The sequence below is a fragment of the Rhipicephalus sanguineus genome, chromosome 8, assembly GCF_013339695.2.
Source record: "Rhipicephalus sanguineus isolate Rsan-2018 chromosome 8, BIME_Rsan_1.4, whole genome shotgun sequence".
Taxonomy (NCBI): domain Eukaryota; kingdom Metazoa; phylum Arthropoda; class Arachnida; order Ixodida; family Ixodidae; genus Rhipicephalus; species Rhipicephalus sanguineus.
In genome coordinates this window covers 39,604,514-39,617,610 of record NC_051183.1, presented here as the reverse complement: position 1 = coordinate 39,617,610, position 13,097 = coordinate 39,604,514, and the positions used below count along the sequence as shown (strand labels likewise).

General features: G+C 46.9%; 2 protein-coding genes across 2 annotated transcripts; both read right to left on the bottom strand.

Moving 5' to 3' along the window:
• Positions 1-1,065: 1,065 nt before the first annotated feature.
• Positions 1,066-3,536, bottom strand: LOC119402681 (uncharacterized). Its single transcript, XM_037669793.2, has 3 exons — positions 3,404-3,536; positions 2,834-2,943; positions 1,066-1,503 (listed from the first exon to the last, which is right to left on the bottom strand). Exons 1-3 carry the CDS (start codon positions 3,525-3,527, stop codon positions 1,408-1,410), a joined length of 330 nt encoding a protein of 109 aa, XP_037525721.2. The 5' UTR covers positions 3,528-3,536; the 3' UTR covers positions 1,066-1,407.
• A 1,249-nt stretch (positions 3,537-4,785) lies between these two features.
• LOC125756180 (uncharacterized) lies at positions 4,786-9,937 on the bottom strand. Its single transcript, XM_037669792.2, has 3 exons — positions 9,910-9,937; positions 6,622-6,836; positions 4,786-5,200 (listed from the first exon to the last, which is right to left on the bottom strand). The coding sequence occupies exons 1-3, from the start codon at positions 9,935-9,937 to the stop codon at positions 5,006-5,008; spliced, it is 438 nt and encodes a 145-aa protein (XP_037525720.1). The 3' UTR covers positions 4,786-5,005.
• Between the last annotated feature and the right edge of the window lie 3,160 nt (positions 9,938-13,097).

Genomic DNA, 13,097 nt, shown 5'->3' with positions numbered 1-13,097 from the left:
GCGCCTTCATGATCTGTTAAGGGTAAATACATCTCGTTTCGTTTTGTTTCGGCGAGGTAAATTGCACCACGTGCCTTTTTTGTAACGTATTTATGCGTGCTCTTTCAATAAACCTTCAGTTGCGAGTGTGCGCTTTGTGTCGTCGGTTCCTCCCTTCTTATGTCCTTGTTCCCGTAGTGCGCCTTTTTGCTTTAAGATATCAACCGTTGCCAACTAGCCCAAATGGCTGTTTTGCTACTAGTAGAGCTATCGCTCAAAGTATTACTAACACGACAGATTCTTGCTGAGAGTGTGAAAATCATTGGGGAAAATATGCTTGCAGGTTCGCGCCGTTGCCCAGGAACTTGTGCATCAGCGCAGCAACTGCGACTCTGCATCAGATGATTCGAAGCAACTTAACAAATATACCTCCCTGTGCACTTTAATGGATGTTTTCATCGCTCACTATTGAACAGATCTCAATGTTACGCTATTTCGAATACAGAAAGCTCGTACCGGACACCGAAGCACATTTCACCGTACTCAAAATTCAGCTATTCCTTAGCGTGCTATATAATTGTCACGCAAGACAGATAGATATTTAGTGAACACTACAGAAACGCAAGATAAACGCCAAGATGTGAAAAAAAATTGCATTCACATCATAATCAGCCAGATTTCTAATATTACCAAGGTACGAGGTGCGCTACCACGGATGAAGAAACATCCACAACACTCTAAGAAAAACAAGATTGTCCCTTGACCCTTTTTTTTTTTTTTTTGTAGGTCCCGACTTGCCGCGTATATTACTCTCTTTAAGGATACACATGAACTCTCTTTCGGAGGTCATTATACTCTCGTCAGAGAGTCATTGGAGCCAAAAGAGGGTTATCGTGTTTCTTTATAAAGAGATTCATATAGGTGGACAAGTCAAGACTGACCAGAAATAGTAACGAATACTATTCTTTTTTTTTTCTTAAAGTAGGGATACTGCTACGAGTTCAAATAGAGCACACGACACAACGCTGCGACGAGCCTCCGAATCGATATAAGGGTTTATTTTTCGTTCCCAGACGAAGCATAAAGTGCTTGACGTTCCACACACAAGATATTTTCACTCATGGCGTCTTTCCTGTAAAGACACACGGGTTTCTTTGCCAGTTCCTCAGCTCTCTTTGCTATCGTCGATAGGCGCCTTTCGGTTCAGAGCTCGCATCGAAACGACTGAGAATCTGCGCTTGTACTTGGACTGCGCTCGCTTTTCGAGCTCGGTGTCGTCCCGCGGGCTCTTGTCGGCGCTTCCGCTTCCGGTGCGAAAGGCGACGCTGGCCCGAGCGCTGCTGGGCGAACCCGCCGTAGAAGAGCCGACAGCTCGTCGCGCCTTTCGATCTCGGCGATGCCGTCTCAGAGGTGGCGAGTGCTACTTCGTCACTCGCTAGCGTGTCGAATCGGGCCGCCTCGAGTCGCTTCGCTTCCATGACAGTCGCGTTTCGTCAACGGGTCCCGTTCCATGTGCACGGATGCCTGCGAGATGTGGCAGCGCTCGGCTTCGCCCAATTTCGTCGACGAACACGAATCGAAACACCTCATTGGAGCCATGATTAATGAGCACTGCAATAACACCTCAATGAGGCTATAATTAATTAGTTCTGCAAGAATACATCAACGAGTATAATGAGTACTGCAAAAACACCAATAATGACTGCTGTAAGAACACCACAATGATCTCATAATTAATTAGTACTGCATTAACACCCCAATGAAGCCATAAGTAATCCGTACTGCAAAAATATTTCAATGAGACCATAATTAGTATTGCAAAGTAACCTCAATGAGGCCATAATAAGTACTGCCCGGACCCCTGAATGAGGCCAGAATTATTGAGTACTGCACAATGATCTCAATGAGTCTTTATTTAATTAGTACCACAAAAACGCCTCACTGAGGCTATGATTAATGAGTACCGCAAGAACAACTCAATGAGGCCGTAATTAATGTCAATTATTACGTGCGAGAGCACATCTTCGAGCAGGGCCCTGCTCCCGGTATGAGCCGACATCGAGTGCTCACCGTAATAAGAAAACAAATGTATTTGCGTTTTCATAGAAATTTTCACAGCACGAAAGTGATAGCTCTCCTCATAAAGTAATTGCAGTTGTCTTAGTCGTCGATAAGTACAAGTGCAAAATTTTGCACAGTTGCTGTATATTGCAAAAAAAAATGGCTTTAGGTTCAACACGCTCCTTTGGAATCTGCAAACAGCATAGCTCCTTCACATCTATACTTCTTCGACCCGATGATCCGATGGCCACGGCGCAACATGCCTCTCTAGGGCTGGTACCAACTTTGTGTTTCGTTGTCTGATGACCCCGATGCCATCGACCACTTCTGACCGAACTTGTGTAAAGAGTCTTTCTTAGCTAAGTAAGTCTCGACTTGCCGCGTATATTACTCTCTTTAAGGATACACAACTCTCTTCGGAGATCACTATACTCTCGTCAGAGAGTCATTGGAGCCAGAAGAGGGTTATCGTGTTTCTTTATAAAGAGATCCATATGGCTGGCAAGTCAAGACTTGCCACCCATATGAATCTTAGTTTTCACACTTAGTTTTCACTAAGTGTGAAAACTTCGAATTGATAAAGATATCGGGAAGTTCTAGCCGGAAGTGGACTAAAGATTGGCAGGAAAAACTGGAACTGAGTTATGTCATCGCGCGCGGATGCTAGAAAACATGAGTGCTCATTTACTGACCTCACTTCCGTGATGTAGATGACGTCAGGTAATTTGTTGTGGAGCCCGGTATAAACGCATACGTGTTTAAAAAAAAAACAGATGAAATGAAACCAATTTACCAGCTTGTAGTCCTTTATGATGTCCCGAAGGAGTGCGCAAAACGCCAGCACGGTCACCAAAAGCATGCCGGTACCAGAGATGACGAGCTCCAGCGCCAGCATCGGCATTACTGCATTTATTTATGGTTGTATAAGCATTTGTCATTGAATAATCCACGATGATACGGTATGCTAATACCGTACTGTCGTGGATGGCACGTAGTTTCTTTTAATCTGCAAGACCCCTCTTAACCATTTTAATCATCTCATCACGTTACAGTACACAATGGGCAACTCGTGCGTCTAAATAGGTTAGTGCCGATTACGACGATACGATACTTCCGTACATACCGTAAGGTAAACCGGCACTGCTTAAAACAAAGGTCGCGACTGCGCAAAAACAAAAAGCTATATTCGCAAAACTATGAGAACGTACATAAGCATAAACATTCAGGGCTCTTTAACATTAGATGAAGTCAGTGATGCTTGCATCAGGCTTAGCTGATGTCTCACACAATTAATGGGATGCTTCCGAAGCTTTATAACGAGTAGAATAGGTTCGTAGAGCGAATGGTTCGTTTTCTCGCTTACGGCACGTGCTTCCGTAGAACCAGTGCTCGTCGTCATAGTCCAGACAGTTGGCGACTCGGTCGCACTTGAAGCCCTCCCAGATGCATATTCCGGAGTGGCACAGAAGAACGAACCGTCTTCGCATTCGCCCATGGAGCCTGCGAAACGCACACCATCATGGACCGCGACGAAAACCTCCTCTATATTTCACCTCACTTATAATAACGCGATAGCGTTAAAGAGCTCGTTTCGCAGAAATTCCGGTGTCGGCGACGGAGTCGTTGGCTGTGAGCGAAAAATCAGCGTTGTCCGTGAGCGCAAATTCAGAGTACATGCAAATGAAGAAATAATAGAATATCTTCGGCTCGAGTGGGACCGGGGATTCGAACCTGGGACCCCTCGATACGTGGCGCGATGCGTTTAGCCGCTCGGCCACCGCAGATACATCCTTTAGCACAATAACGGCGAGCTATTTATACACACCATGTACCGTCGGTGGTACGTACGTCTCGGAGGCGCTGCGGCGGGGCGGAGGCTTGACTATGACCCGCGAGATGGCGCAAAGGGCCCACGGGCGCTCTCGCCCCGCCGTGTTTCGTCGCACCCCATAGGGCGCCCGCACTTTGGCTTTCCTTACGGCACAGTTTAGGTGTCCACCGAGAGGGAAGCTAGGCTAACGATTGGGAAGGCGATACGAACACGGTAGGATTGCGCTATCTCGTTCTGCTCTTGGAAGGTAATCTGAGGTGTCCTTCAAGTGTTTCTTTCATCCCCCTACGACCGAACGCCAAAGTAGTTTAATGAGTGTCCCGTTAGAGCACAGACGTTCGTATCTGCTATTTTTAGGGTCACCCAAAGGGACTGCATGGTTTTTCACGTGATAGCGTTACTGAGCCCGTGTCGCAGAAATTGTGCTGTCGGTGTCGGCGGTGTTGGTTGTGAGCGACAGATCACAGGTCTGAACGGGAACTAAAGTCAGGTCTTTAGTTCCAGTCACCGGCTCTGGTCGGCGTGGGTTACCATAGGCTCTTTTCTATTTCTTTATAAACCTTTGCCTGCCGCTACCAGTCTGCCTTCGGCCATTTGAGGGGCAACAGCTCCCCTCTCCGTTCACTGTTTGAATCGCCCGCCTTACGTAAGCGACATCACGCGACCCCCTGTCAGTCCACTCTTTGTATCTTTGTATTGGCCGCCTTACGTAAGCTTCATCACGTGATCCCCCTTTTCTTCTCTTCCTCTCATCAGAGCCCCTTATCGCCACCCTGGTCACGTGACCTGTTTAATCGAGACCACGAAACGATGCCGGCGGCAAAGGGTCCGCATAGGCAGCTTCGGTGTTAAATGTGATTCCCGTATCAGTATCCCGATTATATCCGTGCACAGGACCAAATTTCGAATTTCAAATGACTGCCTGTTGCTCACGGTCTGATTGTGACAGCCTCTGCCACACTCATATCTGATCATTCTTTTGTCCGGCTTTGCGCATGTTCTGCTGCATTTAGCTTGTGGCTGCTTGCGCTGAATAAACTTAGTTGAAAGTTGGCGCTCTTTTCGTCCTCTCTTTTTCTTCTCTGCTTTAACCCCTGCGCCTTACACCTTTAATATAACTACGCCTTTAATATATCACTTTAATATATCAACGGGAGGCAGCTTACTCGGTATAGAGCCCGCCGTGGCGTAGAGTGACACGGGAGTGACGCCGACTTCCATCAACCACGTAGGGTTCAGGTGGAGAGTGAAGTTAACGCTGTTCTTGTGCACCTCAACGTTCTTCATGTTGCCGCAGACCCGAAGGGAGGTGCGATTCACGCGGCTGATCTGCGTTTTTTTTTAAAGAGAAAACAACATAAACTGAGGTCACTTGTAGCTGCCTAAGGTCCGCTGTGTATCCATCCCGTTAGACATTAGCGTTAGTCATCTTCAAAAGTAAAACGGAAGTGATCCCTGCCTAAAATAGTCTAACTTAAAGCCACTATAATTACTCGGAAGGGAAAAAAAGTCATGCCGTTACTTAGGCATTTGCCTATGACGACTCGAATGCGAAATCCATATTTTTTTCCTTCTCAGTCGACTGCATTGATCCTCCCCCTTCTCCCAGGAGCTTTCTGCAACCAACGTTGTTTTGCAGTGCCTCCGGGATCATCCCACCTTTCACCAAGCGACGATGTGATGTGATGACGTCATCATGATGACGTCACATACATTGAGTACAAGTGACTCATGGCATTTTTTTTTCCTCATTCGTGTTGACACCGACGCTGTCGTGTCTCGAGTTTGATGAGGCATCTAAAGGCCTGAACACACATACGCGTTGCGGCGCGTCAGCGCGTGACTTTTTGACGCGGCGTCGCGCCCTCTCCCTATGGAGAGAGAGGGCGCGCAGCTTCGCGTAGCCGCGCGCCCTCTCTCCCCATATGGAGAGGGCGCGACGCCGCGTCAAAAGGTCACGCGCTGACGCGCTGCAACGCGTACGTGTGTTCGGGCCTTAAGGCTTTCCCCTAACTCTTTCCCTATACGGTATCACATATTCGACTGTGGTGACTGTGACGTTATATACTGTGACGCTCTCTCCTAGTTCTCTTTCCTCCATTCTAAATATTAGCTGGGGTATATAGTGTTTGATAGGTTTAAAAGCGACTGTATGCATTGAAATTTCTAGACATAATTTGGAAACAGCTGGCGCATGAAAGAGGCAATCGGAGATAGCTTGAAGAAGAATATTTGTCCATGAGGTGGTACTCTGGATATTCTCAAATTCCACCGTATCGTCAAAGTTTATAGTGGCAGCATTTTAAGTCAATCAGAGAGGCATGTAGCGGCCGTCTCGACTAATCGGAGTTGAAAAGATATCGAATTCTACTACACGGCTGAATACGACTTCGTCCGGAAAGCAGCCCTCCCCCCCCCCCACCCCCCACCCCCCACCCAACACACACAATTAAATAATAATTGCTGGGGTTTTACGTCCCAAAACCACAGTATAATTTTGCGGGACGCTGTAATGCAGGGCTTCGGAAATTTCGACCAGCTGGGGTTCTTTAACGTGCACCTAAACCTAAGCACACGGGCCTCAATTATTTTCACCTCCATCAAAATACGGCCGCCACCGCCGGGATTCGATCCCGCAACCTGTGGATCAGCAGTCGAGCAACATAACCACTAGACCACCGAGACAGGTCCCCCCACCCCCCAGGATAATGGACGTAAAGTTGTGATGATGCTGACGATGATGACGATACCTGCACATAGTCGATGCATATCTCGGAAAAGAGGCTGGTTCGAAGGCTTCGAGAGATGTAACTGACGACGACCGACTGGTTGGCCACAGCGGTAGTCACAGTCCACCGGCAATACCGCAGCGGATGGTCGAGTCGGTTGACTTCTAGCAAGACCGCAGACTTCGCCCCGTTGGCTGCCAGCCTCAGGGTTTTGCCACAGAGGTCCGTGATGTCTTCTGTGATAGACAAAAGAAATGCCGTCGTTGAACACGGTTTATTAAGTCAGCGTAAGCCTCAGATACCCCATAAAACGTGACCAGCTTCCGGAGTCGGCGGCGTCAACAAGAGTGATGCAAAAAATCAGCATCATGTAATGACATCGCCATATGACGTTTTCACGAAGAAGCAGATCGCCAAAATTGTAATGTCATCATGACATGATGTCACATGGTGTCGTCACCACGTGACCATATTGGTTGGTCAGAGGTGGGCCGATCGTGGAGGTCATCCCGTTATGTGTGGTGCACTTGCAAAACGACGCCACCATAGCGCCCTTTGGCCAAGACCACCACCATGACTGACATCTCCTAGGGTCCAACTGTGCTCGAGGTTCCAACTTCCAATCTCCAAGAAATAGAAAACGGTTTTCCCGGTGTGTTCAAATTATAACGCAAAGCTAGCGCTTATCAAAACCATGCTTCGATTATAGACCATGCATTTTCTGGTAGCAATGACTTTTAAAAGTTTAGTTGGTTGAATATCCAGCCTGTGCCAGGTGGAAGGTCTTTAGGAAAGGAACTTCCCCGCCATTCTTTCGTTCGTGCAATTGTACAGCAACGCTGCAGCATTGTATCCCATGTTACCGGAACAACTTATTGCCCTCCCATAGTAGAGTTCATATATAGCACTCTAAAGCGTTCACATTTTTAAAGACGATAGTCTTTCTTTGGATACTTAAACGGAGAAATTTTGGTCTGTCTGTCTTTCTGTTTGTCGGCACGTCACTCGATTCAGCTACTCGGCCAAAGTTGAACCACTTGCCCAAGGGCCAGCCATCTTGAACTGGTACGGCTGTTCATACTTGTGAACGTTGTCGATCAAAAAGTAAATATCACGCATATCTGAGGCGCAACATCACTAGGTAAGTATTAGAGGGTGTGTTCCTTTAATAGAAAATGCATACATACGTAATTCCAAAGACCCTACTGTCTTAAGCTGCGCTGAAAATGCGACTGCGCTGAAACTTGCCTTCCTCCGTGCCCTCTGCACGCGCTCATTGTTGTGTTTCGGTTTCGGTTCTGTATTGCACTGTACGAATGCCATGGGGCGCCGCTCTGGCATTCCTGTTTTACGCAGGCGACGTGTAAATAAAAGAGTGTGTGGAGAGTACTGGTTGAGTGCGGACGTTTCTTCTGCTTCAGCGCATCGCGCCAAACCGCATGTTCGGGCTGGTTGGCGTCCCCACCGGTCGCGTTGGTCACCACCGGTCTTCGCCTGCTGCTGCGCCGGGACTACCAGCCCGCCACACAGCGCTCATATTTCCCGACGTATTGCCAGAGGGCGTCCATATCTCACGCAGCGCCTCTTCTATCGTCTTTAGATGGCATTTGCAGCGAAGCACGCAGATACGCGGCCAATTTTTTTTCTGAAGACAGTGTGGTATCACAGTTCAGGGTCGGCTTAAGGCGCTCCTTAGTAGTGTCGACAGTACTGTACATCGTTCACCATTACTTTGGAACACGCAAACGTTAAGCGCTCTTGCGCAGTAGTAAGTAAATTTTCTCCGAAAACAGGCATCTCCATTTCCAATCGTCAGCTTAAAGGGGTGCTGACACGAAATTTTTCAGTTGTTTTTTGCGTCAAATGAAAGACCAAGTCCTCAAGAGCCTAGAAAATGTACTGGTATGCGTGAGTGCACACTGAAAAATTCATTTTTTTTAAAGCTAGTTTCGGTTCCTGCTGTACCCTCACGTCACTACACGGCATGAGCTTCTCGTCACGTACACACACAGGATATCGTTACGTTCCCACGGCCGCGCCGCTCTGTGGCTCTGTTGGTGACGCCCACACGGCCATTTTGTATGTTTTTGTACATGACGTCACCACATCTAGTCATACTGACGCATGAAGTCACCATGAAATTGATGCTGTAGCCTGATGTCACGCTCGTGTCGATGTCAATAGGTATGCCATGTGAAAATTGACTTTAATATCAAAATAAAATATCTTATCGGCATTCCCTGAGCTTCACGTTTGCTCAGAGCCATCTCTGTTTACATATTTGTGTGGCGAAGTAAACTAGGCTTCGAAAATTGGTGTCAGAACCCATATAAAGCTTACAATAAGCATTGTTTGAGATGTTTTTACCCCATCCACAGAATCATTTCCAGGATTTGGGCACATCAGTACGTGGCGCCATCTATCGGCGGCAGCAACGGCGTCCTGCCATAACTGAATGGGACATATGCGAAAAAAAATCATATCTCTTGAAAAAAGCAAGCTATAAAAAACGACTCGGGGTTCTATACAGTAGAGACCTACTGGAACGTTTTGGTAAAATTGCAGCATTGCACCACAAAGCGTGGGGCTTCCCAGGACAATTGAACACCGCCCATTATAAACGCATGGGGACCAATTGTAAATATTAAACACGCTGGGAAGCCACGCAGCTTGTAGTGCGCCACTGTAATATTAACAGAATGTTCAAATAAGTCTCTGCTGTATAGAAACGGGAGTCGTCGTTGGTAACTAGCCTTTTTCGTCAGGTATGATTTTTTTTTTTGCCTATTTCCCATTCAGTTACGGCAGGCCACCGCTGTCATCGACGAGAGACGGCGCTACGTGCACGTCCCGAAATCCTGGTGATGGTTGCTAGTCGTGAATATGGGACTTGGCTAGAACACGTTGGCGGGCTAGTTGGTTTGCATCCATGAAGAGTGAGTAAGCGCGACTAGAGAGGACTAAAAGTGTCCTTGTCTGTCTTCTTCCTTCGTCCCTGTCTAGTCGCGCTTACTCACTCTTCGTGAATATGGGAGGATTAGCAAAATTAGAACCCATATAGTTTACGGATGGACGTACTAGATGTCACGTACAGCTTTGACCGTGGCAACGCTGCGACATTATAAACGAAAAAGGGCAAACGTTCCTAAATGAAAGTCTGCGAGAAGACAACAAAACAGAAAACATCGCAAAGCAGTGTTGCATAGTTCAGCTATCACGGCACGGTGTTTTTAGGCACGGTTGCACGGTTTACCAGCCCCTGCTCGCTCCATTCCGCGGTTATCACTAAAACCACGTAAGCTGACTTACTCTTGATGTATTCGTTTTCCGGTGACATGAGAGACCTGCGTCTCAAAAAGGGGTCTTCGGTGCAAAGCGCGAACAAAGGCAAGCTGACCAAAACAACAGCTTTCATCTTCTTCCTCTTCCCTTGCTTGCTTCCTCCTTAATTATACCACTGCTGGGATTGGCCCCGAGAAGCCGTCGGTCAAACGGAGATTGGAGAGAGCACTTCGACACAGAATAGTGCCGAATTATATTAAAGAGGCCCTTTAAAACATTTAGCAGTGAAGCTGTTCTTCGTCGAGCCTTTCATATCCAATGCTTGTGCGCATCATAAACGGGTATGCGCCACAAACAATGGGTAAATCCCACTACTCCCCACTGGTCCACTAAAAATGACGAAGGCAACGGTTAGCCCAGCAAACTGGTACGTGCCACAGAAATCTGTGCGGCCTATCAGAAAACTATCACCATTATAAACGCCTGTGTGCCGCAGAAATTGGGTAAATCCCACTAGTACACACAACTTCCACTATAAAGGAAGAAGGCAACAGTTAGCCCAACAAATGGCGTGCGCGTTACCATAGTCACACCACTGTCACGTGATACTTTATGGTTATAAAAGGTGGTGGCTATACTACCACCTCAAAGCTTAGTTTAATAAAGAGCAGTGATACAACACATCGGAGCATCTTAAGCGAAGGCTTTTTTTTTTAACCTGTCTATAAGAGTGCTATGGTCAAGATGCAATAAAACTATACCAACTATACTACCACCTCAAGACTTAACAAATAGTGTTTAATTAAGAGCAGTGATACAACATATATGAAAGACTTGCAAAAACATAGAAATGCGTTAGCCTGACGAAGGGAACGCCACCAGCTTCGCGGTTTCATCGGTGTTCACGAAGCGGAGATGGTTGAATTTTTTTTTTTTTTTTTTTTTTGCAGCATGGTCAGAAAACGCTGCCAATAGGTAGTCTGGCTCCTGAGAACACGGGAACCAAGCATTATAGCACAGCACGCAGCCTGAAATTTATAATTTATTCTCAAAGTCAGCTAGAAATCCTTCCCTCTTCTTTCTACAAATGAATCATGCCACATACCCAAATGACCGCGCCATTTACCCAAATGCGCTGCCATTGGCTGATTTGAGCGTCGTGAACTGCATAGTTAGCATGGCCGCCGCGGGAGGCCGCCACGTGCCCGCGCGAGCGATCGCGCTGGGAGTAAGCCGCGCTAGCCGCGCGTTCGAAGGGCAAAAAAAGGGCTCAAGGTCACAACGCGCGCGTGACGTAGCTCATTTCCTCCGTGCGTGCCATCTCTCCCTGCTTATCTTCCAGCGCGCTCGTCGGGACGAGATAATTGAGAAAGCAATTACAGCGTGCGACAAATCTCTGCAACTCCGCTCGTACTTGACGGATTCTACAAATGCTTGCGGCGGTCGATTCATGAGGCAATAAACTCCTTTAATGAAGCCATTTGATGGTTACTTGGAAAAGTGTTGCAGGGCCCCTTTAAGGCAAAAGCCTTAGATGCCCCATCAAACGCGAAAAGTGACTGCCGGTGTCAAAGCGAGTGATGCAAACAATCATGCTCTAGTGGCGCCGCCATGACATCACAGGTCACCAAAATCTGTGACGCCATCACAACGTCATATAACGTGACGTCACCTGATGACGCCATCACATGACAGTGCGCGGAAGTTAAGCTTCTGCCGTTTTGGTTTCAGCAATTGCTCTACTCTAGCTGTGATATGAATGAGGTACAATTCAATGCCTCAATAGTTGTCAGGAACAAAAAAAAAAAAAAAAACTCACAGGCTCCCTTATGCATTCGCCTAAGACCACTCGATGGCGAAAGCCATCTGCTGCAGCTATTCGACGATGCACTTTATGTCGACGTCCAACGTTCGCTAATTAACTGTCACTAATTTTCACTTTCAATAATTCGCGTCGATGCTGCGACCGCGCCGGATGCACTGACACTTCGCGGACCGCGTCTATTCAGCCACCCTAGCGCGGCCACGCTGAGCCGTGTAAATCCTATGAGTGGACGACCTCTACCCAATGAGCATCTGCTGGTTGCCCTGCGTAATGGCAGTGTGTTCACGTAAAAATCACAGGGTCCCTCACTCAATCGCTTAAAACGATTCGAAGGCTAAGACCACCTGCTTTTTCTTCTTAGTTTATGCACTGAATATGTTCAGTGTTTGTTTATCATGTAGTACTTCCAAATCATGCAGTACCAACTTGGTGAAGCCGCTATGATGTTGAGCTGAAGTTTCATTTTATATTTTTAATTTCTCCCAAAATAGCTGCACTTAACTTGCTGTGTTGTAAGAAGGAACAAACGTTTAAAAGTGAATAATTGAAGAAGACTGCTTCTTTCTTCAGGCAAGGTAGGCGGCCTCCTCAGTCCATGTAGTCACAACCCACTGCTGCTTCCCAACTGAGGTTTGCCGTAACTGGGGTTAGCGTGCCCGTGTAACAAGGGTATAAAAGACTAAATTCCAGGGCATCACGTGCTAAAACCATGCTGTAGTGGGGACCTCCAGGTCAATCTAGACTGGCCAAGGTTCTTTAATGTTCACTTTAATCAAAGCACGCAAGCTAGTTTCATTCCACGCTCATTATAACATAGTCATCATAACAAAAGATTAAAACCCCTAACTAGATATTGGCAGCATGGTGCTGTAAACTTTTGCTGCTAATATATCCTGAATGAATCATGATTTAAACCCAATAGCAAAGAAGAAAAGATTTATTCCACGGTGTACTACGAAATAAAGAGAGCGGTGGGGTGTGGAGGGTGAGCAAGAGCAACGGGCGCTGGTTCATTCAGTTGCATCAATTCCTTCGATATTGCCAGACATCCGGGTCCCCTTCTCTTCTTTGTGTTTCACTACATGGTGCAGGCACAAAACTGGCAAGACCATTCTTTTCACCCTGATTAACTCAATACTCAGATCTGACATTTTACAAGGGACTGAAATAGTTGGCAGGCATGCGACCATGAACCTTAAATTTCTGGGGATTTATACTGCCAAAACCATGATATGATGACGAGGCATGATATAGAATAGGGTTCCAGATAACTGCAACCACCTGGGGTTCTTTATCATGCACTGACATCACACAGTGCACAAGCAACTAGCATTTTGCCCTCATCGAAATGTGATTGATGCTGCTGGGATCGAACCCGCATTACTGAGGC